Source organism: Phalangium opilio, unplaced genomic scaffold (genome assembly GCF_054372755.1).
Source record: "Phalangium opilio isolate 3A_F unplaced genomic scaffold, DU_Popi_V2 ptg000113l_1, whole genome shotgun sequence".
Taxonomy (NCBI): Eukaryota; Metazoa; Arthropoda; class Arachnida; order Opiliones; family Phalangiidae; genus Phalangium; species Phalangium opilio.
In genome coordinates this window covers 1,233,829-1,260,316 of record NW_028324209.1, presented here as the reverse complement: position 1 = coordinate 1,260,316, position 26,488 = coordinate 1,233,829, and the positions used below count along the sequence as shown (strand labels likewise).

Genomic DNA, 26,488 nt, shown 5'->3' with positions numbered 1-26,488 from the left:
GGCGAAATCGAAAGCCTTCATCCGCAAAAACAGTTTTGAGTTTTCGTCGACTGATCGCGCCTCTAGTAGTACCTCTATTTACAACTAGAAATTACTCTACGTACGGTCAACGGTCGCTTCCCTTCGCGAGTCCTCCGGTTTCGCGCTCAGTTTTTCCGCTATATCCTCCGGAGGTGCATCGCGTTGGAGTTAGGCCTAGTCGAACTTGACTTAAATTAGGAGTAAACAAGATTTAATTGTGTTTAAACGGGTAATTAGTGCGTCGGAACACATTTGGATTAATTTCAACAAGGTTGATGCGTAAATAATACGTAAGTAGTTGCATTTTTTACATCGTTTTTGAAGTGGTTAATTGCCGTCAGCCAAGGCTTATGGGTATATATTCAAAATAGTACTTGGCTTGGCAAGGTATGTTTTGGTTACGGGATCTCTTTTATAAATATGCTTAGGTTATGTACTTAAATTAAGTTACGGAACGGTAATTTAATCCACGGTTCACACTGATTACTAAAGTGTTTGAACCTTATAAGGAATATTGTGATAGTGAGCTGTACAAGCGCTAAGGTAGTAGGTTATTATAGTCAAAATTCCTACACACATGAACCACGTCGGCTAAAATACTGCAGGTATTTCAAGGACACTGGTATCTAAACAAACATTTCTATATAATTTTTATTCCCAAAATTCCAAGTGTCATTAAATTTTTGAGGTTGCTACAACTACATTCTTTGGATTAATTAATTTGTTTATGCCTCTGGCGTTTTGTTGACAAATTTTACTTTTAATTAATACAAATCCAACAACCGGTTTCTTGCGGGTTCAAAGGTAACTTCTGGAAGACATTAATTCAGGGTTGTTACTTTCTGACCTATTTGACATAAGAATTTCGGGGTTCATATATTATAAATGTGGATATAACTTTAAAATGGGTTAGACCTAAACTAGTTGGTTTTACATAATAAATCATAATATACTGAAAACGCCTAAAAATAGTCCAAAAGATCTTAAAATCCGATGAAAAAAATCCCCAAAATTTTTAAATGGTCTAAAGTTATAGACTAATGGCATTCCATGTTATTTCCCCATCGAGCTTAATACAGTCGAAGGCAGAGGGATGGTATTACTGAACTAAAAATTCAGTGAATTTAAAATCGCTTTTCCGAGTGCTCTAAGGAACTAACCTTCGCCCTCTAATGCCAAATAATACTGGCATTTAAAGTCATAACTTTTCTGTCGAATTTCCTCATTATCATTAGTTCCTTCATTATGTATGTATTCCTTATCGAAACGTACGACGTCAGAAATACCTTTGTAACAAAAGATATAACCATAGATGAATAGTCCCAATATAATTATACTGTTTTCCTTTTATTGGGGGGAATGTATACTTTTACCTGTATGAAAAATAGGTCATAATTGCGCGATGTTAAAGTATGGAAGACCTAGGCCTACTTTCCCCCGCTGTGTGTTTGTGAGTCTGTACTCCCTTAGTCCGTGTGCTTATGTAAAAAATTTACCCGAATTTCGATAGTACGGTTGTAACTATTATTAGTTTATAAGGGTCTTAATTATCTCCAGAATTAATTTAAATTTTATACGTGTGATAATTCCCGCGCCATTGAGCAAATTTAATTGACCCCACCCCCTAGCAAAGCGATTTGAATTAAAATAATTTCGTAAATTTAATAATTTTAGTAATTAATATGTTTATAAGGGTCTTAACTATGATACTTTGTGATAATTTTATTTTTTTCCTAAAATTTTATTAATTTAAAAATTATGGTAACTTCACGTTAAATTTAATTGAACCTAAGCACACGGACATTTCATAGCGTCGTCTTGTTTTGTACAGGTTGATAAGTTAGAATATTATGAGGCAACTTTATTTATGTCAAAGTTTTTGAAATATTAATCGTCATTTCTACGCTTAGTAACGTACTCTCGCGCGCGCTTCGTGGTGTGAGGTAAACAGGAAGATATTTTTTTATTTATTGGGGATGGGTAAACATTTTTCCTTGGAATTTATTTATAAAACTACCCTTTGGTCGTAGGAGTGATTTTTATAGGGTAATGGCAGCCCTCTGCCTTCGATTGTATTAAGCTCTATGGGGAAATAACATGGGGTGCCATTAGTCTATACTTTTTATACATATAGCTTACATTCCCTGGTTACTAATTCTCTCCCACACTACTCTGAGTCATCATAACCGTCGTATTTCCACCTCATGCTTAATCCTCATTCATTTTACGTTATTTTATGGCAGATGTATAGTTAATAACCCTTGTTTTTGTAATATAATCGCTCCAATTGACGTTCATCAATACTCCTTGCTTTTATATTTTCAAAACTTTCACGTCAAGGCTTAGGTCGCTTAGGCCCACTTTGAAAGGTACACCCCTGGAAGCACGACCACGGTTAAAGTATCATGTCACGTGGTATTTGTTCATTGAATTTTTAAATAGGGTTGAAAGTTTTTTTATGGAAAAATTTATGGAATTTCATAGTTGTTCTAAACTATTAAGGAAGTCATGAAATTTTCAACGTTTTTGACCAAAATTTAACGGCCAAGCCATGAAATTTTCAACGTTCATGGCCAAAACATAAGAGCTAAGACATGGAATTTTTAGTCATTTAATTTGATCCGGAGGATTTCCAAAATGTTTAACTTATAGAAGGGCAATTAATGCTTGATAATAAATGATACAAAAACCAATTAATATATACGTATATAACTTATTTTTAAAAACGTGGCAAAAACTCCACCTGCCAAAGCAAACGGGGAATTTTAATTAATATTTAATTAATAGAATAAGCAATTAATAGATAATGGGCACTAAAGGGGGCTAGAGAATATTCCTCCCCCATTTCTTAACTTCAGGATTGTCAGTAATTTGTTATTAGAGCATCTCCTGCAGGTTTGGAACAGAACAGCAATATTTCAGGGTTCATACAAACCTGGAAAACCTGGAAAAATCAGGGAAATAAATAGTTGATAAAAACCTCAGGGAAAATTCAGGGAAATTTGCGTTAATCAGGGGCCGAGTAATTAAGCAAATTGTTCGTGAACATTTCCTCCATAGGATTAACATTACACTATACTTTGGAGGCTCATAACTCTGGTTACATTAGAGATACGGGGATGTCCTTTGATTATGTAATAGTCATATTTGCCACCACCCCCTCCTTCGTTAACATTTGCTCCATAGGATACTCCATATATGGGAAAAACCTTGTAAATTCAGGGAAGTATATGTGGAAAAGCCTGGAAATCTCAGGGAAATTTGTTTTCAAAAGTTGTATGAACCCTGTAATTTGCAGTCTGTTGTAGATAGCTGTTGAATTACACTCACAAATGACTCTCCGCGCTTACTATCTATACTTATTAATTTATAATGCAAAATCAATTATTAAATGCGTGGAATTAGATAATTTTCTATTAAACGCTACACCTGCCAAAACCTTAACGAAGCACTGATTTAAAAAAAAAAAACCGCCGCTCTTAAATGAATGAAACGTTGTTAACTTTCATATATCGGAAACAACCCCCGTTTGTAATCGGTCAATGGCTTCGTTCACCTTGCTTCTGAATTGGTTCCTCGCGCAGGTACTTCCAGTTCGTGGAAAGTGAATTAATCTGTTTCCCCCCCCTTATCCTCTCCCCCTTCCATTCTTTTTATCATGGAGCCAGGGAAGCCACGTTCCAACTCTGACCCAAATTTATACGGCTCCCTCTTCGACCGGTCAGGGCGCGAGTCCCTTCCCCCTACACATCACACCCTGCTTCACATTCTAAATGTTGGCTGGCATAAGTTAATCATATACGCTAATAAGTTTATGCGATTAATGGTTATGAGTTGCCGTTCCCACGATGTTGCCAGGCCGTTGGTTGCGGATATAAAGGCTACCAGTTCAGTTCGAGTCTGTGCGTTGACCAACTTGACTCACAGTGGGCCTGACAACGCTGAACCGAAGTTTAAGCTGTAAGAGGGGGATGAATTCTGTAGCCCCCTTTTAGTGGTGTCAAAGGTCGTCTTACTCTTATAGTTCCAAAAACCTTGTGTTAATGAGCGCCACCTCTGACTGAGTGGTGACAGTTTTAAATTCATTTAAAATTGATTTTTTTAGTTTATTTGATTTTACGCTGTAATTCGTGTTTCCCGAATTTTATAAAGAGTAAAATAACTAAAACCAAGATTAATCTGTCTGTAAGTAACGCACCTTCGAAGATGATAAGATCACGATTAATTTCTGTAAATTTAGCAATTATTAACAAAGTAATTAGTTACCTTGTTCGAAATATTATACGCCAATGATTATTAAGTACAAAGCAAAGATGTTTAAAAAGTGTACGGATTAGACTCGTGGAAAATATAGTAAGGTTAAAAATATGACGCTCTTTAACTTATAAAACTAGCCTGCAGAAATAGACCGACAACATTAATACAATACGTATGTTAAACTTATAGGGTTGTCGATATTAACTTATGAGTACATCCAACCTTTGTACCTTGATTCGTACGTAATGGTTGCTACAATTTGAATGGAATCCAACTTCTTTTTACCTCTCCGAGTGACGTATGTCACGGAGAGGTTCTAATTTCGACGTGTCTGTGTGTGTGTGTGTGTGTGTGTCTGTCTGTTGTTATTGACTTACACCCCAGGGGACCGTGTTCGCAGTTTCCGAATTGAAGCAAATGTGTTCGCTATTTCCGGACCGCATTCACAGTTCCCGGAAATTTCAAAACTTGAATCTATCCACAAATCAACTGGCCACTATTACTTCATCTGACTAGTCAATTGTCTATTCTACATGAATACCAATCTGTACTTATTGGCTTCAAACACCACCATTTTGTGGTCTTTGTCCATTCCACATAGACACCAGTCTGTACTTACTGGCTTCTATCACCATCATTTTCTGGTCTTTGTTTTTGTCCATCCCACATGGACACCACTTTGTACACCTTGCATCTAACACCACCATCTTCTGGTCTTTGTTTTTGTCCATCCCACATGGACACCAGTCTGTACACCTGGCTTCTAACACCACCATCTTCTGGTCTTTGTTTTTGTCCATCCCACATGGACACCAGTCTGTACACCTGGCTTCTACTCCTTAAGGTTAAGACATACGCGGCGATCGGCCAGGGTTACGAGAAACGTCCGGCCTCCCAATGGTGGGGCTTCCACCAAAGGTTCACGCAATTGCGCTGTTCTTATCCATAGCTGCGATTCGACACCCTTATATACTACCTATTTGATGAAGGCGAAGCAACCGGCGTATGCCTCATTTCAAACGCCAATATTAGTCAAGTCTCTCAAGAATGTTTAATTGTTCTTTTTCAAAACGATGTAACGCTCAATAAGGCGAACACCTATCGAAGAAAATATTTAATATTAATTATATTTATTTTAATATTTAAGATAATCATGTCTCTCAACTCAAAATTAATACGGAAAGGGTAAAACAGCAGTCTATGTGTTTGTCTATATGTGTCCGTCCGTTGTAACACTAGTGCGCTGCGTTAGAAGTTCGTTTTGTTTTGATGTGTAAAGAAATCCTTCAGAACCTTAATATTCCCGTTTTCCATAATATAAAATGAATATGTGGAAATATTTTTCGTAATTATGATGCATTTAGTACTTTTGTAGCTTTAAAGCTCCGTTTCATTTTGATATTCCAAAGATTTTTTTTAATATTATTATTTAAAATGGATGTTTATATATTACTTAAGCTATACTACATCTGTTTATAGCATAATCCTTTCTAAAGTCACAGTGAATACAAGCTCAACGCTGCTATTTTGGTGAAATGAACTTTTGTTTGTCAATAGGGCTAGTGAACCAAAAAGTAAACGTTTGGGTTTGGTTTTCGTTTCTGTATGCAGAGACATTAACGGTTCAGAGTGAGCCGAAAGTTAAATACACTTTTAAATAATCAGGCTTAGATTTTATAATTGAATAGAGCATCATGGTGAAAATCTAGGCCGCGTTCAGCAGAGCTCAGCGCTGTTAGAAGTGGCATGTGTACACTGCAACCCTGTTGTGAATCTGGTTTTGAACATAGAGGGTATACAGTTGAGGAGTAGAAAATTTGGGCCTCTCCAAACACGTAAAAGTAATATCCCTACAAAGTTTTATCTCTTTATTTCCCGTTTTCCCCCATCGGATGATTTTAATGTGTACAAGTATATCCCTATTGGATGTAAAATGTCGTCTGATTTACAGTACATTCGCTATGCTTTGTATACCTCTTTAATATTTCATAAAATGAACTTCAGTATTTGTTCTTAAAAAAAGAAATATTTCCATATCTGGGTAAATAAGTTTGTAAGTAGGCCTCCTCTTGACTCGGAGAGGTAATATTTTGGTTTTCCCAACTTGTTTTATGTTATTATGTATTTTATTTTTGCGGGTTAAAAGTTGAAAATCGGGCTACATTTTTACGATATTTTTTTCTTTTTCTTTCTAAAACTCGTTACGCAACATTTATATAAATCGATAAGAATTTTCTCTAGCTGGTTTTGAAGGTTGCGCTGCAAAGATGGGGGAAGGTTGTTTTTGGGTTCAAAATATTATACCAAAATAGTGGGAGAATTAGCCATTCAAATGACGTTTCTTTGATATCGTTTTATCCGTATCTATACAAGTCCTGACTCCTGACTGATAATAAACGCCCAACCCAAACGCTAGTTTTTCAGGGAATTTAATTAATGTCTACTCGGGTTATTTCACTTCTTGTCAAGAAGCGCCGCGAGAGGCAGCACGAGTTGGCGAGACTCAGAGGACCGTGCAGTGAACGCGGGCTCCATCTGGCGTTGCCTCTTGGCGCGAGGAAAATAACCTAAGAGGGTAGTTTCGAGCACTCCTGTCCTGTGTGTTGGTTTATCTGCAAGTAATTAATGTAATGGTCGGTAGATGGCTTTATGGCTTTGCTTTTGGGGTTGGAAAAATCCCTCCGCCATATTTTAAAATGGCGACCAGTAAAATAAAGTCCTGATTTGCAACGCCGTGCTTAGAGGACTGAAAAAGCTTTGGGAGAACTCCAACTCCATAGAAATCCAAGGGACTCCCTCATTTTTGGTCGGAGTTGGAGTTGGGTTAAAAAAATAATTTGGTTTTAATTGAAATACTCCTAATATTCACTTCAATATTCATGGACTAGGTAAGATGGAGCGAAAATGATGGGTGACCTGCGGCGGCAATTAATGAAACTCTCTCGCGGTGTAAGTTTTACCTTTGAAAGAAAATTCATTGTTTTTGACGACGAATCCAAAAGTAGAACTATATCTTCTTTGAAAAGTGTAGGTAAAGATGAACATCGCGTATTGGAGCGTAAAATGTGTGTGCCCCCGTTAATCGATATGTCGGTTAGCAGTCTTCATTCAATTAATACGAAGGCTCATTGATGAAATGGGTTGTGACTAATTAAAACGGTGACGAATCAATTAAGTAACAAAAAAATGCGAACCGATCTGGACGGGTGAACTTGAAATAAATATCTAGGTCGGCTTTCCTTTTCCAAACATCCCACTTTAATCTTTTCTCTTACTTCTCTTAGATTTTGATAGTGATATTTAGATTTAGTGGGTTTCAAGTTGCGCAAGATGGCTGGCACAGGGTCTCTAATGCGTGGGAGGGGCTCTATACAGGGTGTTTCTGAGAGGGATGTTCTTTTTGAGTCGAAAATGCAACTTCTATCTCCATTTTGTCATCCTGCATGGGTACTGTTTTCAAGTTAAGAATGGAGTATTTTACCGACGACCCCTTAAATTTTATTAAGGAACTGAGAAACAATCGTAACTCTTAGGGCAATATGTCATAGAACATATTCAACTCAAATAATATCCCCCTTTATAGATATATTTGAGGAAGTTTTTTTGTTTGGATGTTTGTTCGGAAATTTCCGAAAAGGGACTTGGCAATTCGGGCTTAACTCCGCCCCCAGCGCCATTATGGTATGTTTTTTTAACAGAATGAAAGATACATAAGCCCCTCCTCCTGGTATGTTTTTTAGCACTAGTGGAAGGTAGCCTGACGTTTCATGACGTAGTACTGCCAAGTCCCTATTTGATCAAACTGCATGTTCTAGAGAAATTAAGGTTTATTAAGTTGTTTTTAATTTTCTCAAAGTTGGGACGGCGGATAACACCTAGCCAAATAATACCCTTTTAAAACATATTACGTAATTTCGATAGACTAAGATGGGTCAACTTAATTAATTTCTATCTTTTATACCGTTAGTTAATTTAATATGGGAATTGTCGCCTCCATAGTTCTTAATAATCCAACAAGCGAGTTTCCTCTATCCTGCGTAGATGTATGTCAACTCACCGCGAAACTCGGTCATCTAAACCGTCTACCAACAAACAGTATAATTCCTCCTGCATTTTCCACGTTTCCCCTTTATGAGTTAAGCCACGTTCACACTCGCGTTACAAATAGGTTCGAAGCCATTGAAAACGCCTCCAAAGATAATTTGAACAAAACTGATACCAGAGAAACTAATTACAAACGCTGTTCCTTGAAGTTGCTTCGCCTACCAACTTAAAAGAGGAGCTATTTCACCTTGGATATGAGGCTAGTTTTCAGGGTTATTTTATCTGGGATATTAGGCTAGGCTGCCTTAGCAGACAGCACAAACTAACTAGCGTCTTAAAGTGTAAATCGAGGTTGTCGAAATTGCTTCGAACTGATAATGAATGAAGTGGATTTCAACCTACTCCCGTGCAAGTGTGAATATAGCTTTAGTTGGGTCTTAAATTGAACATCTCGTTTTTATACGCTTATTTCCTAAATTAGGGAAATTATTATGTTAATAGTTTTAACGGTCCTGGTATTTCTGAAGCGCGATTTGCTACGGAAGAAACGCGTCTCGATCGAGTGGGTAGGTTTAATTGGTGGTGAATTTTAGGGGATCCCTAACTGAGACGACAGTATGTTTTAGCACAGCCCCGTAGTACTCTCAAAAAGTATGGGTCTGCCTTAGGGGACCATTTTTCTTTTGGGGGGGGGGCTGCAGGCGGTATTCTGTCTTATATATAGTCCTGACCGACTAGACTTGTCGCCGGTTAAAGTTTACACCCTGTATATTCAGTGGGAAATTTCATCAAATTCTCTTAGGCTTACAATTTTTTACACTTACGTTAACGCGAGTGGCTATTAATATAACTTAATCGCCGTTTTTCTTGTTTGCTTAACCACTACATCAATTGGCTCAGTGTATCGATTATTTGCGGCTCGCGGAGCACTTTGACATCGATGACCCCCTTTACAAAAGACCCAAAGGCCACGCCCACGTGAACTCGTTGCCGAGATGTAGTTCCACTTGAAAAGGGAACGATCAATATTCAAAGATTAGTCAATCAACTTGTTTTGATTAGTTCGCGATATTTTTAAAAATATCAACCTTCGCTCTGCACCACGGTACATCACCGTCCGGATGAAATGCTGAATTCGGGGAACGGAGAGCTCTGTTTTTCTTTCCAAGTGTATTTATAGTTTTCACTAAAGGGGTTACGGAAAATTCCTCCACCCTCTCTTTCAGCTTAAAGGCCGACTTCCAGCGAAAAGGGTTCTAGCGAACTGAAAACCGAGCGAACTGAAGATACACAATAGAGAATTTCCTTCAGGAAAAAGCAAAAAATCGAGAGGAAATAAATTGAAAAGGATTTCTATTGTTCATCTTCAGTTCGCTAGAACCACATTGCACGGCTTTCACTTACCTAGAACCCTTCCATCTTTTACCCCAGCGGGGATTGGGAAATCGGCACGGTCGCTTCATTGTTAATCTCTGTGCTCGGTTTTCAGTTCGCTAGAACCCTTTTCGCCGGAAGTCGGCCTTTAAACTTCAGTGCAGTGTTGTCAGGCCCTATTGCGATCCAAGTTGGTCAAGTACTGATTCAAACTGAACTGCTATAGCCCTTCTCAACTGCAATCTCAAAAGTCTGGCAACACTGGGCGAACGGCAATTATACGCGTAATCCATTCGTATAACAGTACATGAACGCTTTGGTGGGAGAAGTATCTAGACGGGGGCCACCGGCAAATTTTGATTTCCACCCTGTATATTTCCTTTGTGCTTCGTGGAATTTTTAACCCGATTGTTGAATATAATTTTGTCTCGCCCGAGGTGACAGATATTTTTATCGCGTCAATGTTTCCCCTTCATAGACTACTTTCTTTCTATGAGGTTTATCATTATGTAATAATACGCCTCAATTTTCATTGCACCGTCAATTAAAGTGTCAACAACACTCGCGTACGTGTCGTGATTTTTATCAATTAAATTTATAAGGCATTGTATTTTTCATTTTTGGGTCTCTCGCCTTATCGTTAATAGAGCGTGTCTTGTGGTGATGGTGATGGTGGTCCTTAAAACAAAATAATGTCCCGCTTATTGACTTTTATTATATTTATATAATTGTCAAACGAAAAAGCACGTATCTTTGTTAATTACGGAATAATATTTGAAATAGTTGTTTTTGTTTATTTATTTATTTATTTATTTATTTTTTAATTTCTGAATTAGACCAAATTGCACCGTAGCACTAGCGAAATTAAGGTTCATTAAAAGTGATTTTTATTGAGTTCTTCTCAAGGTTGGGACAAAAGCGAATCCCTAGCCATTAAGCTTGTAAAGAACTTCTTCTGACATTGTAGCTTTATGATTGACCCCTAAGTTATATTATTATAAATAGTCAGGAAATTTAAACGAGAAAATATCCGTTTCAGGCTATACGTCACACACCATGACTTAATGATTATCACATATTACTCAACGTTTATCACTTCCCGCGTTAAATTGCGCGCGACATAACGCCAATAAATAACAGAGATATTTATAGGCTCTCGGAGACTGATGGGTGTTAGCCGATTGGTCGGAGGTGCTACTTTTAAATCATCAATGAAATCTACATCCATAAAAATAATCTCAGTTCATTTTGATTTTTAAAATAATTCCAAAATTTTTCTCCATGTTATAAATATTGAAAAAATGCATTTAAAATCTTTTTGTTTTAGGCCTACTGTCACAGAATTTAATCAGGTCATACTTATCTCTATAAATGCTACTTATAAGTATTTTCTGAATTGATTCATTCAGTATATTGATCGATCTCGACACGAGAATGGCTTCTTCAAGAAAGAAAGAAAGAAGAAGTTAATACATTTCGTGATTGTATAATTGAAAGTGGCGTCACTCTGTCTTGGCTCCTTCAATATACCACACACCAGTACTTACCTGTCCTTGAGTTTTTTTCAAACGAAGCCATTGTGTTGGTTTCCCCTGTGCCCAATTATAATTATAAACTCGGTATTTTAAAATTTTTCTTTTTGAGACGGCCAGTGTTTAGTGTTTAGTGTTTCGTGTTTGGCGTTTCCGGCCACATACACCGCGCAACCAAGGTCGTATTCACTTTTCTTAATTTAGAATAGACGTGTATTTATTTGCATAAATTAAGATATTTGTTTCCTTAATCTTTTTTAATTATAGTGGTTTATATTGTGTACTATAGTAGAAATATCGTTGCTGTTTATATAACGGACGCGAGCGTTTAAATTTGAAACCTTGATTTGAATTATGAATTTCGCGCAAGCTTGCTACAAGTCAAGGAGTTTCATGACATGAATAGGTCAGGAAGGTCGGGGAATTTTAAGAATGATTCAGGAAGGTCGGGAATTTGACTTAAATGGGGAAATGTTAATTGTTTTTACGGAAATTTGCAACGTTGAACTAATGGCATAAAAATATCCCTGAAAATAGCGGCAAATAATTCGGGAATTTGAAATAAAATATTTTGTGGCAACTTGATATGTAATATCACGTGGTCTGGGAATACGTTAATATTTGATTTTCCAACGCGGGTTTTCTTGTTTGCAAGAAAGCCACGTCGTGGGACGTAAATAAGATGAAGTATGAAAGAGATGCTTCGAGCAAAATCTCTTCAGTAAACAACAATTTCCTTTCCTTTCCTTCCAGTACATGACAAGTACACCCGTACAACCAAAACCCTATAACACTCACCTTAAGTATTGGTTTGCCGAATGGACTTGTAGTGAGACAAAATTAAACAAACTATGCAGTGCCATTTTCAGTTAATGATTCCGCCTACAAACTTGAACAGAATGAAGGCATAAACTACTGTGATTTCCTGCCTTGGTCAGGTCGGGTTAGAGTTACCAAGAAGGTTGTATAGTATATACTATACAACCTTCTTGGAGTTACAGTTAGTGTGGACTAAAGGGGTAGAGAAATTTCCTCCCCCGTTTCTTAACTTTAACTGCTCTTCAGGGTTGCCAGTAATTCGTGAGAGTTCGTATCTGGTGGTTTGGAACTGAATGATCACTGAAGCTTTTCAGTCTGTTGTAGGTAGCGGTTGAATCGCATTCACAAATGAATGGTTTCTGTTCTAGATAATCCGCCACCAGGACACGCCCCTATATGATGAGGTATACTCCCCACCAGTAGACTTGATTCAAAACTTTTATAAATGACGCGTGCTCGACCCATACTTATATAGAATACGATAGGGTTATGGTACAACAACTTTATACTAAGTTGTAATTCTTCGACCAAACAAATAAGGAGTTTTTGCAATCGGCTCAAAATTATCTCGTAATATTTTACACTAACGATCAAGCGAAGCTTATTGTTCAGAGACATTAAATAGAAACTACTATCTTTGATATCAAATAGATCTGATAGACGTAGTGAAAGTTTAGCCGCTTAAAATTATCTTGGAAGATTTCACCCAGTAACGATTTGACCTGGCGAAATTCTTCTGTAAAAGCTAAAAGACTATTTTACACTTTAACAACGTTAGGTAATCTTGATGTTGAATCCGGACGCTAAAGTAGTGACACAATTTCCTCTGTGGGGAAACTGATTGTCCTGTTTTGATTGGTCCTAGGTCAAAAAGAGGGATTGAGGATATTTTACGTTCGATTTCGATTTTTCCGGTGTGGGAAAACATTGTTGGAAATGTTCCAGGAAAAGGGTCAGTCAATTCTATACGTGGAAGAGAAAAAAACCGAAAAATATCTTGGTCCACTTTAGGAAGCAAGGAAAGGGAGAATCCTTATAGGTGTGTAGGGCGTTAAATCCATCCTCTCTGATAGTCTTCGCAGTTAACACTCGCTTTCTAGCAGAAGTTCGTAACCCTTATAAAGCTGAATCATAAAAAAATCAATGATGATTAAGCGTGGAGTTGAAATAGATTTCCGTATCCGAATCCGACTCTTTTTATCCTGGCGCTACGTGCACGGTTTTTAGTTTTGCGCTCTTTAGAGCAGCTAAAACTATTCGTCCGACCCTTACTGGAAGGCTGGCTGGTTTTGGTGTGACCTGGTGAATTTTGATATTAATATTTCAAATTTCTCGCAATTACTTGAAAGTATTGTGCACTTTTGATGGAACCTTTGATCTTCCTCAATTCTCAGTAAGGTTTAAGGCTTAGAGAACCATTATAGCGTCTCAAAATATTAAATACTTGATTCATATTTAAGCGGATTATTTTTAACAAAGGAATAAGATCCGTGCATCTTCGGAAACAATGTGTAATTACGTTTTTTGACGTTAACTGTATCAGAGGGAATCTAGCGAGGCTCGTTGTAGTTCACCAGGCAACACCCAACTATTTAACCGTAATAAAGTGAGTCAAGAAGCTCCTTAGCGAAGCCCGTCGCGGATTATAACGATGATTCGTTAGAAGTATAGTTTGTTATCGCGTTCATCTCAAGGATGTGAAAGCCATGTTCTGAAAGCCAGGTTAGGTTTTGATTAACTACTAATTTAGCATCGTTTAGTTGAATTGGTTCGTGTAGAGGTTGAGAGGAGGGAGCTACAGCCAATTTTCTGGGAACTGACAACGAAGTATACTTTCTGTTCTTATATCTATAACCTTTTGCTAATACTAAAGAGATCGTCCCAGCAAAACTAGTATAGCGGGGATCTTGTCTGAAATTATTTGGTCGCATTTGTCTCTCTTTGATATTGATTTGCGACTGGCTTTAAATGTCAAAGCCCTTTAAGGGGGTAGGGTAATTGTTATTAAGGTTGTCATCGTTGGTTTTCGTTAAGAGATAAAATAAATTTGGCTTCGTTCCCAGAAAATGCATCCAAGGAGTGGTGACAAAACTAAAATTGTTCCATTTACAAATTCGTTGTCTATTCAAACAGCTTTTAAGTGTATTGTAACTTGATGAAAGTAATTCAAATTTCATTGTAAATCCTTCAAATTGTTCGTAATTAGGTGTCAGAGAGCTAAAGCTTTCAAATTACCATCTAATAGGTTAATGAAAGTTCCGTTATTTTCGGTAAAAGGCAATTTTCTCGTCTCCTGTTTGAAAGAACCCCATGTATTTAGTATCGCCATAAGTTTATAACTTATCTATGGAGATAAGTTATAAACTTATGGTATCGCTGGATAAGAGAATAGTTTTCTCTGTTTCTCTCATGAAGTCGGAGTTCTGACGTCCCAAAGTTGAGATGTTTTTCTTATTTCACATTTTCACTAGCTCCCGTTTGAAATAACCCCAAATATTTACTATAGTAGAATTTAGGAAATAAGTTTGGCTGGCACAGATTTAAAGGATTTCCTTGAACCTCTAATAAAACCAGAGTTCTGCCGTCCCAAAATGGAGGTGGCAAAAGTGACTTAAGACATTGTTACCTTCGATTGAAAGAATTCAGTATTTGACTCCTTTTAATTCAAGCGTTTGTTACATACTAAAATATTTCCCCTGTATCTTTAAATGGATACAGTTTGCACTAAAGGGGGTTTCCCGGTCCCCAGTGTTGCCAGGCCGTTTAGTAGTCAAGAGAGTACAGAGAGAAAGGCTAGTAGTTCTGTATGAATCAGTACTTGACCAAATTGACCCGCAACAGTGCCTGACAACACTGGACTGATGTTAATTCCGTGAAAGATCGGGGAGGAATTTTCTCGAGCTTCTTAGTGGAAATTATTTATCAGTCTTCTAGCAATTGTTAAAGAATTTAATATTCTTAAAGCCAGCGGAGAATCACCTACTGTTACCTTTAAACGGCTTTCCACCTGACTGCCTTTGACACCCAACACAAATGAAATCATGATGGTGGAAGCCGAGCGCACCATGTTGGTAGAACACCCACAACGTACGGTAAAAACCTTAAAACCGGCGATAGAGAACACGTGACCCGGCACCGTCCCTAAATATTCAATCTCTTGGAATCGCGTGGTGAGGTAATCTTATTGAAGAGAAAAATTTCTCACGCATCGGCGCCATTTTTTGAAGGTCAATAACTCCCACCCACTTACCCTTCTGAATGCACCGGACCGACCCGACCAGTCTTGCTCCTCACTGGTGAATACAGATAAGGAATAGTAAAAAATGTTCTTGTAGCGTTTTGCCTTCCTCCTACCGTTTTAAGGTAGTTTAAGAAAGACCTGACCAACATTGGAACGTCAGATCGCGGTTTAAAAGATGCGTGGAACCTTTTTTGATAGTGTAACGGATAAAATTCGAGCTGCTATTTGTTTAATACCATTAGTACAGCGTGTCCACCGTTTACGCCGAGTTACTGACCTCCCGGTAAAATTGACCTCTAACCAATGATAGTCAGCACGTGGGGGTTTATAGCGTGAAAAGGTCTAAAAAATAGACTCGTACGAATATTACACGCAGCGAAACAAACTTAAAGGGGCATGCCGCCATACTGGATAATTTCCCTCACGCCAGGAGACACAGCTAGAGGCTATGTTTATGATGACGTTGCTGACGGGAACGGCGAAAAATACGTAATTCCTTTTTACTCTGTCACTATGACCCGCCTCTTAATTCATTCCCCTCCGTCCCGTGGAACGGGGTCCGGGACTTTGACGCGCGCCTAGATTACTCCATTCCTACTTCTAAAATTAAATCTATCCCTGGTAAAACCAATAAGTGTACTAAACTGATAGAGACTGTAAAAAATTTGGTCCAGTTTTACCTTAATTTTCCATTCATTCGTGTTGTGTAATACAGATTAGCTAAGGTATAAAGTGCTCACAATTCATGTGGTTCAATAGACTGTATAAGTAAATTACCTACAGAACTGTAATATTATTTTTTCCCAAAATTTTAATCAGTAATTTACCCAGTGAATTACGGCAATTTCTCTGGCTTAGACCAATAAGAGCTCTATGTAATAATATTTCGGAAATATTAGTATTCCTTAGAAGCTATTGGCCTAAACACCTAAAGTAACTAACAATTTTCTCGCGTATTTATTTACCTTATCTGTCAGACGACAAAATATCTTTGAAACAATTCGTGTATCGTAGGCCAACCTTGAAGCGGTAAAGCGGCAACATTTATGATGAAACATTAACATAAAGTCGACCTTTTAATGCCATTGAGTTGAAGAAATCTTTTAACGGATAATGAAGTTTTCTTCAAGCATATCCTAATATTGTGAAAAAGTCATGAAAAGCGTGTAGCGTAAAATAATAACATAACGGAACCTTCGCTATTTCCGGGCTTTTTCAAAGAAAATTCCTTCTTTTGATTCTTCCAAGTGTGAAAGGTCAGCCTGCCCCAGTTCTACCTTAATTAACTTAACTATTTCCACTCCATACATAAGCATCGTTTGCATTTGAACGAAATTCTTGTTTGTATGCCCACTCCAATCTTCAGTACTCCTTGTTTTTAAATTTAATTATAAGTTATTAGATTTAGAATCCTCTTATTGATATCACCATATCACGTATGACAAAGTTCTACACCATTTTCGTAGCCCTTATTACGTTTCTTACGTTATTTTTTGTTATTGCTTGGTATGTATGTTAATGTTTTATTTAATTTTTGTTTATTCTTTATGGTTTTTAGGTGATTAAAACGTAGGTGTATCGACTGCAGAGGGAAGTGTTACGTATTTAACCCATCAGGTACCGCAAAAAATTTTCGGCACGGGCAAATCAAAGCCCGAAGCAGGTTGGTCATAATTTAGCAAACATGGCGCGTAAAAATTAATACTAAATAACGGATGAAGATAGAATTATCGAATTTCAAATTGTTATTAAATTAAAACCATCTATTAAATGAACGGTACTTACAAACGAAGAACCACAACGTAGTTGATAGTCAAGGCAAAGTCCAGTAACTAAATTTGTATCAACAATTTTCAGGTCGAACTGTAGTTTAGCTCTTAGGGTGTTCAACGAAATTGTTAAAAATATTCTATCAACTGTATGAAGGGGAAAACGAGCACCAATATTGGTAAGATGGAAATTCGTTAATATTGGTGTGGTGTTTCCAATTTCACTCTGATTAGAGAGCCCTAGACTGGTGCTGGTTTTCCCCTATCATTCCAATTTGTGGGCGCTTTCCCCTCTTGGTGTGGCGCGAATTTAACCTAAGGTGGCGTTAGACAATCGATATATGACGAGTAGTTAATGTTCGCTACTTGTCGAATACCGAATGTTCGCTATTTGTAAAGAAGCGAATCTTCGCCTCGTCTATGGTAATTTCCAGCAAGGCGACGTCAGACTTTCGCTGTTTGGCGAGTAGCGAATCTTCCCTTCATTTCCGCGCATGGGTGATCTTCGGCGTGGAGTGGGATTTGTTTATAATTTCCAGGGATCCAATGTGAGCGTGATTTCTCGCTCGTTTGAAACGGTTTTGTCGTAATTGTAGGTGGAGGAGACGTAGGTGGGTCGGGCGGTCTTTGCGTGCCCGGCGATCTGACATCCTCCGGCATGTCGCACCACAGTGATGACGCCATGCTGATCGCCTCGAGCGACAGCTTCTGGGAACCGGGCAATTACAAGAGAACTACCAAGAGAATCGAAGATGGATCCAGACTGTGCACAGACTTAATTACACTCATTCAAGAACGAAGCGAAATCGAGAAAAATTACGCCAAAAGCTTGAAGAACTGGGCCAAGAAATGGAACGATCAAATTGAAAAGGGTACGTCAAAATATGAGCCACCCCGTCCGCCATATTAATTTATTATGACCTTTTTTATAATTTTAATCGCTTGTTACTGAATTGTACGTATTTATCGTGTCGTGTTTCAGGTCCAGAGTATGGTACAACGGAAGCGGCTTGGAAGGGTGTTCTAATGGAAGCGGAACGTCGTTGCGACATGCACTTGGGAATCAGAAAACAGCTGAGTGACGACGTCATCAGCCAAATCAAACAGTGGCAAAAAGAAAACTACCACAAGTCCATGATGCAGCTCAAAGAGAAAAAGGAAATGGACGATGCCTTCAAAAAGGTAATTACAACGATAACTAGGGCTAGTTATTATCAATTAATATAATCAACGGTTGTTGTTTTTTTTTACCGCAGTACCAAAAACCGTGGGCTAAATTACTGTCCAAAGTCAACAAATGCAAAGCGGATTACCATAACGCTTGCAAGAATGAGAAGACGGCGATCAACCAGGAGCGAAACGCGACGGGGGATACGTCTATCTCACCTGATCAAGTACGATACGTTTAGTATAATATATATAAAAATAACGCGTAGTATTATAGGGTTATGATTTAAATAATTACTAAGACTGATTTAATCTTGGTGCTTGATTAAAATTTGTTAAAATTTGATTTGCTTTTGTTGCGTTACGTTTATTACTCAAGCAGGTGAAAAAGTTACAGGACCGCGTAACAAAGTCGAAGGAGGAGGTACAGAAGACGCGAGAACGTTACGAGCAGTCCCTGCACGAGATTAACGACTACAACGCCAAATACATGGAGGACATGACCATGGTCTTTGAGAAATGTCAGGAATTCGAAGAGAAGAGGCTCAATTTTTTCAAAGAAATGCTTTTTGGCATACATGCCTGCTTAAACATTTCCGTAGACAAACAGTAAGTAATTTAGTACATTTTTGAGGTCTTTAAGGCGCTGTTTATTATGGAGTCACGTGTATTTTGCCCATTACCACCGGATTTTACCATGTTTTTCCAAATTCCTTCTCTTTCTGCTATCCCATTATTCTTATTAAAATTAAGAAATACCTTGTATTACGAGTATTCGAATTTTTTCTTATGAAAATTGAATCGCGTAACGTTTAGTGATATCCAAGACTATAAAATTGTTTACTAGTAAAATGTGCTCGGTAGCTGGCGACACACGATTGATGGAACCGCTTTAATCTGGCCGGGGCCATCTTGTTTTATATGTTTTAAATTAAATGGCTAGTACCGCAGTGCTCTAAATAAGAAATATTATAGACCTTAGTAGCCCGACTGAAAATATTATTTTTAATCGTTTCAGATTACCTCAAATTTACGAAGAATTTCGTCATACGATTCAGAATGCTGACGCGACGAAAGATCTTAAATGGTGGTCCAATAACCACGGAATTGGTATGGGAATGTGTTGGCCTCAATTTGAGGTAAGTCATTTCTTAAAAGAGGAATTACCATTTTGGAGATAGAGTAAGCCTACAATGGGGGGGGGGGTATAAATGGTGTAATGTAATTTAATGCTATGTTGCGTCGCGTTGTATAGCTGCAGGAATGGATTGATACCAAAAGACATAGCTATAGTATTTTTTGCAATCAACAATACTATCAGGTATCGGTAATTATCAACCAAACACCCGACACAAAAGCATTGTTCAACGCTTTTTTTTTAAATATCTTCTTGAAAATCTGCTTCTTTTGTAATGATTACTCCGAATACGGATTTAAACTTAGCACTAAAGCTTAATTACTACGATTTTTCCCGTTTTGCGAAGTTTTGCGTTAATTGAACTTTGACCCCATACAAAGATGTCGCCACGTAACAGATTTTTAAAAATCGTAAAGCTTATTACGTAACTATGTCCGTTTTAATTTAATTTAAGTTAATAATAATTAGTTTTATGGTATAACTAGTGATTATGTCAAATTACATGGAAAACGTGATTATTTATATTTAAGATCCGTTAATGTTAGTTGCCGTTTTCAAGGGGTTAAACCCTGGTTAAACGTATTGATATTAATCATGTTGATTCAGATAACTTGAAATAACAATCGACCTATTTACAAAATTACACCCATTAAAATAGATCCCTTTGCCCATGAACACGTCTATTAAAGAGGCTAGGTTTTTGCGCTAAAAATTAACTTAAACTTTACGTTACGCGCGCTGATTTACGTAACACGTATTTTGCTTTAACAAAAAGTGTTTTGCGAACACGAGTTACAATAGACCATTTCGGAAATTACATACAGAGAAACCAACACACAGCCGGCCACTTGGATTATTTCTCTCTCGCCAAGAGAAGAGGCAAAGCTAGACTCGAGTCTGATCATAGTCCGAGTTCACTACACGCGGGGGAGGCTGTGCTGTTTGCTTCTCTTCTGGAATTAAAGGGATGGTCTATTAAAAACGAGTTAATTGCTGAATTAACGTTAATTAGTTGGAATGAAGTCTGTTTTATTTCTGAATGGAAACAAAATGAATCAACAGCGTTTTGTATGGTTGCGTATATTTTCAATTTTGTTCGCGTTTGTTATTGTTGATGGAATGCGAATGATTTTGGAGCGTTTGCAAAATGCGCTTGTGATTGAATTATTTTTGCTCGTTGTTGTTCAGGAGTACCTGGAAGAGTTTCGCGATATCGCAACTCGAAGCCGCAAAGGTGCCATTCCCGAAAGCGGAATAACTTTGGTCAATCAACACAGAATTACCGAAGATTTACCCGTAAATTTACCAATATACCTATATCTCTGGGGTCTAACGCGCTTGGTTTTACTTATCTTAATTAATTCTTTGCTCCTAGAACTTTTTAGAGACTCTAGAGTAGAGTAGAGTAGAGTAGAGTAGAATAGAATGTAGTCTTAATGTCGTAAATCGCAAATATAGGCCTTGGTGAAGGATGTTAGGCGAGTTTCAGGATTTGGTGCTAGAAAGTTTATTAATGTTTAGAATTAGGCATAGGTGTTAAAAAGTTATAAAATTTTTAGCAATTGGTGTTGGTCTTAAAAAAACTGGCGTTTAGCGGTAGTTTTTGGGGAGAAAATCACGTATTTTTTTTATGAATTTGATATGTTTTAAAAATTTGGTATATCCCGTACTTCAAAATTGAGCAGTCAATGCGTATAAATTGGCACTCGAGCACTATCGCTTTTTGCACGCTTTCGTAGAACACTTCACTGGTTTTTGGCTTCGAATTTTTACCTTTTACTTCTATTTTTTTTTTATCGGTTTTACCAGAAGTTAATGGCTTCTATTCCGCTGAGTATAAGACTGCCGCCAGTGTATTCGAAACCATCTCAGCTTGTTCATTAGTTCCGCTCATACGAAATTTTCGCGTTTTTAGTTTTAAGACTTGATTTGTTTGCCAGCAGTGGGGAAACTAGTGACACGTTCACGTATGGTCTGAGATTTGAGAAAATCTCGCTGACCCGAGAGACTTTCGAACGCGTCCCTCCCCTAAAGAGCTTCCGAAGCTCGGGAACATTTTATAATTTTTATTAATGGGAAGGGGATTTACAAAAACGGATGAATACTGCTGTAAAAAGTCTTCTAGTCTTATACTTCTTAGGGTAAAAATCATTAACTTCTGGTTGTACTCGAAGACGCTATTTAATATTATTTACAAAGTTGAATTACGTTACATTGAAGTAAATTCCTTCTCAGGAATATACGCCGGAATTGTCTAATATTTCGAAGAGGGAATCAAAAAAGAGCAACGTTAGTTCAGAACCAGGCGTAACGCTAACGGGAATCAATCATAAGACCAATGAAACGCCTAATAACGAACCACCTCAAACCGGAAAAAAAAATTCTTCAAACAGGAACTCCGCTATTAGTTCGTAAGTACTTACGCGGTACTTAAATGAACTAAAATAAAAGGCGATAAATTTCTACGTTGATTGACGTTTCTCGCAGAAATGGTGGCTCTCGTTCACCACCAGGCAATCAGGACCCTAATAACCCTTTTGAAGACGACCACGATGATTGGGACGAGTATAGCAATGACGCCTTAGTCGATACTGGCGAACCTGGCGTCCCCGTTAAAGCGCTTTACGATTACGAAGGTGCCGAAGCGGATGAACTTACCTTCAAGCAAGGTAAGATCCTCTTAAAGTTTAATTGCCGGAATTCCTATTTCCCAAAACTTGGAAATATCACGAAGACTTCCGATATACGCCGCGCTTAATAAGGACAGACTGCCGTCTATTGAAATAAATGTCGCTATAAACTGACTCGAGTTGCCTCAAAATAATGCCCATATTTAATAATATACGTTGAAATTTCCTTGTCATATGACGTAAGTACTGAACCGAGTCATTTCAGGTGACGTATTTGAGAAACTTGAGAACGAGGATGAGCAAGGTTGGTGCAAAGGTCGTAAAGACGGCCGTGTTGGTTTGTATCCCGCAAATTACGTTGAAGAAGTGAAGAAATAATTGTCAAAAATTGCGATTAATTGAAAAACAGCAGCGCGTGTGTGCATCTAGGGACTAGAGTACCTTACTTTCTATCAGTAAATTTGTTTCAAAAGATAAGTACGGATTTATGTTGTGTTTTTTTTATGATTATTATTATTATTATTATATTGTAACTTGTGAAGTTGTGAGAATTTTTTTTTTTTTTTTCCAAAGTTGTGAACAAAATCTTTTGACAGTTTTTGAAAATTAGCCTCAAATGTTTTAGAAACGGAGGAAATTTATAGCTATATTTTAAAGGGACTTTTAATTGATATAAAATATGCGAGATTAATCGATTTAAATTGATAAAACAATATTTTGATAAAATACCCCATGGAAAGGCACCTTAACACGGTGTCAAAGCTAGCTATGATTATAATTTGGCCAATTCTTAATTTCTCTCCACCCGAATTGTAATTTGTTTCGCTTGGCGCAAAAGAAAGGCAAGACAATATGGTTTTTCTTTTTTTTTTTTTTTTACTTTTGCCCCCTTAACGGTTTGCAAAAGTATCGCTCTGACCGTCTGACGGCTGGCTGGATATAAATTAAGTTTGATCACGGAACAATTTTAGGCTTAGCTTTCTCGGTATTGAAATTTGAAAGGCGTGTTTGTTGGAAGAGTTTTAGACTGGAGAAATCAATTAACTGTCCCTTTACAACTTGAATATTATAACTAAGCCTAATTATTAATTAGAACTGCGGAGAATTTAAAATTTGTATAATTTTTGAAGTTGGAAAAAACAAAGCGAGAAGAACTTGGATGATATTTTTTTTTGTCGTAGACGATTAAGTCATGAAATGTAACGATACTTAATTAGTGTTTAAATTCACTTAATTGAGATTAAATTTAATTCGAAAAAATTGCGGTTTAGCAATTTTTGCGAGGCAAGGCACGCGAGCATTCCCCAGTTATTTAGTATTTAGGCGCAGTGCTCAAAACGAACGCTAATAATTAAAAATAAAATGTATATTAAAGTTTTTATTTATTCTTCAGCTTGGTTGTTTAAAGGTTTATTTTAATGATGCGGAAAGTAAATACGTAAATACGTTTTAGTATCATTTTAGTAACATTTAAAACTAACCCCTCCATTACAAAATCAAAGGATCATAAACAGAAATAATGGTTTCGTAATCAAAAATACTTCAGTCGCGACAAAAAAAATAGACAATTATTTACACCTTGAATTAGCATTTAAAGGATATTGAAGTGTTGGAAATAACATTTGTATCCTTTAAAATATCAAAAAACCCTCCATCTTCAGTATACCTTGACGTCAGGTAACCTTTTTTCAAGACATAAACGACATTTAATTATTCCTTGAAAGAGTTCAAAAGGGGTACTTGAATCATCATTTAAAATAAACCCCTTAAAATTTTAACGAACACCACGACTTGAAATCACCAAGGCCTAAGTTAGGACCAACCCCTAATCCCTAAGAGAGAAGAAAAACATTTAATTATAATTTAACTAATTTAAAAGAAACCTGGCTGATTTTATTAATCGCGCATCAAACAAATAATATTGAAGTCTAAATAATCAAAGAAATTAAAAGTAATTATATATGTAATGACGCTAATTATATTCAGAGCTTCCATACACAACAAAGTAATTAACATAATTGCAGTCTTAAATTAAACCATTGTCAAAAATAAATGCACTTGTACAGTTTCATGATACAAAAAATACACATTCATTTAAAATTAAAAATTTAAATTAGGGCTACGAACCAACCAGATCTATAACTCCGTATCTATAGCTGACTTCGCTTTGAAATGCCAGCGGGAAAATGCCAGTGAATTCGGGCGATTAATGAAAATTCTGAATGCTTGATTGCTCCGAAATTTATGGTACCTGATATTTCAAAGCGAAATTTATTCATTGTAAACTGTGGCGCATCCTTGCCGGTCATTGGAAACGGCGCTGATTGGATCTCCCTCGCTCGTAACCGACAAGGATGCGACGCGTTTTTTTTAGCAAAGCACCTATAATGATTTCGATACTCCCCACCAGATGGGGTTGTATAATAGTAACAAATATAGTATAAAAATTTCAACACTGACCTACTTATCGAGTGATTTGTCAGTTTTAGCAAGCCTTACGTATAAATCAATCAAACGCTTATGGCCCAATATTGAATGGAAAATACGATGTGACGTATTAGCGGTTAAAGAAATAAAAAAAAAAGACTGGCGTATTTATGCTATAGTTAATTTCGCTTTTAAATGTCAACGCGCGGAGATAAAATTAGTGGCTGACATTTTAAAATGAAATTAACCGCGGTATTTTATGGTATAGTAAACGTAGATTCTGATCATAAAGTTTTGTTACGAGTCATGTTTAAAGAAATGCGCTTTTTATCAGTGCTAGATTTACTGGTACTATACTCGTGTTCAGTCGTACTTGTACTACTTCCCTTAATAAAGCGGCAGTGTACTGGTGTGTTCGCTGAAATCTTACTCTTATAGCGGAATGTTATCACAATCTCCGAATAATCCGAATGAAAAGAGTAATATTTAGTCGGCATCTTGTTTTTTATTCGACACAGTTACGAGTCGTGACCCCATTGCTATAGTTATGGGCACACTTTATAAGTCAGCCTGTTGAGCTACGGGCCTTTTCCATCAGAAGGGGACACAGCCAGTCAATTTTAGATTAAGTTTAATTTCCATATTATCAAAACCTTAGGGTAGTCGAAATTAACGCGTTATCACTATTTTTTACCACGAGACGTCGCTAAAAAACGATTTACACCCATTAGGTAGATTCCTTTAAAATCAAGTGCGCCATCCTGAACAAGAGTATGTACTAATAACGCTGAAAAATCAACTAATAGACTATTTATTTGTAAAATTTAAAGTGACCGATAATCGTATCCCCAGAAAATTTTCCCTCTTCGGAGTTTACAGTAACTCTATCTAGTGTTCGGTGCATTTTAACACCGAAATTGATGACCATAGTTTTCACATCTGCGCGAGTGAATTTAGGAACCCCCCCCCCGAGTCCCACGTGATTCACTAGACCCCCCTCTCCCTTGGAAAATGTGAAAAATAAAAATTAATAAAATGAAGTAGTTTTGTACGCTAGTAGTGTACATATTATATGAAAAACTAAAGTCGTTGTGAAAGTATTTTTTGTGTATAAAAACAATTTAAAAATGATGACAAATAACGTTTCGTGTAAATTCATGGTACTGTAGTCTATCGAAGGCAAGTGCGTGTCACGTGACGTACCCTTAGCGCGTAAATTTCAGAACTTGTTAGTAATGGATGAACCACGAGTTTGACGTATCGCGTGCCAAGCAACGCGGTACTCGCGTGGAAAGGCGAACGTTAAAAGTGACGCGCTCTCGCCTTTTCCAGTACTCGCGATTTGGCAAATCGTTGCTCCGATGGTACGATAAACGTCATACTTATGGAACATTTATTATAAACTTGGAAGATTAGTAAATAGGCCAATTAAAATAAATATACTGAATAAAAATCGTGTTTTTTGTCAGAAAAAGAACTTATTTTAGACGAAACTACATTATTTTTGGCCTGGTATTGAAAAATAAAAGCGTTGTAAAAGTTTCATTTGGGTTATTGAAGCAATAAAGACTAAGAGAGTTAATTAGTTGCTTTATTACGCGTGTTATTTCTTTATTAGCAGAAGCTTATAACCTGCAGGGAAGTTCAAATCAGAAGCCTTCCCCACCTTAGGAGGAATTTTGTCCGCCTGTTGCGAAATTTCTCGAGTTAATTTTCCGGTAATGAGGCATGGCTCATTCGATTCATTTTATTGAGTACAATATTTGGAGCTATTTTCAAGAAAATGCCACGATGGTGGGTCGAGATAATCAGGTTTTTCTCCCCCCCCCCGTTTGTGATAATTTAATTAAGTAATTAAATCACGAACCAGACATTTTCCAGTAATGAGGCATGTCTCATTCGATTCATTATATTGAGTACAATATTTGGAGCTATTTTCAAGAAAATTCCATGTTATGGGGCTGAGATAATCAGGTTTTTCTCCTTTTGTAGGGATGGTGTTAGTGAATAGTTTTTTGAGTCGTTTCATAGGTCTGAAGCAATTTTTCCGTCGTGGGTACGGCCAGAGA

At 37.2% G+C, this 26,488-nt stretch overlaps 1 protein-coding gene across 4 annotated transcripts; it reads left to right on the top strand.

Moving 5' to 3' along the window:
• Positions 1–11: 11 nt before the first annotated feature.
• On the top strand, positions 12–26,001 carry Synd (protein kinase C and casein kinase substrate in neurons protein Synd). 4 transcript variants are annotated; one of them, XM_089852765.1, is made up of 12 exons: positions 12–311; positions 16,847–16,951; positions 17,146–17,236; positions 17,654–17,929; positions 18,040–18,239; positions 18,314–18,451; positions 18,607–18,833; positions 19,243–19,363; positions 20,551–20,658; positions 21,598–21,773; positions 21,850–22,031; positions 22,258–26,001. In XM_089852765.1, exons 3-12 carry the CDS (start codon positions 17,209–17,211, stop codon positions 22,368–22,370), a joined length of 1,569 nt encoding a protein of 522 aa, XP_089708891.1. In that variant the 5' UTR covers positions 12–311; positions 16,847–16,951; positions 17,146–17,208; the 3' UTR covers positions 22,371–26,001. The 4 variants fall into 4 exon arrangements, with proteins under 4 accessions (XP_089708891.1, XP_089708890.1, XP_089708893.1 ...); XM_089852764.1 differs by having other exon boundaries at positions 18,604–18,833; XM_089852767.1 differs by lacking the exon at positions 20,551–20,658 and having other exon boundaries at positions 13–311; positions 18,604–18,833.
• Positions 26,002–26,488: the final 487 nt, after the last annotated feature.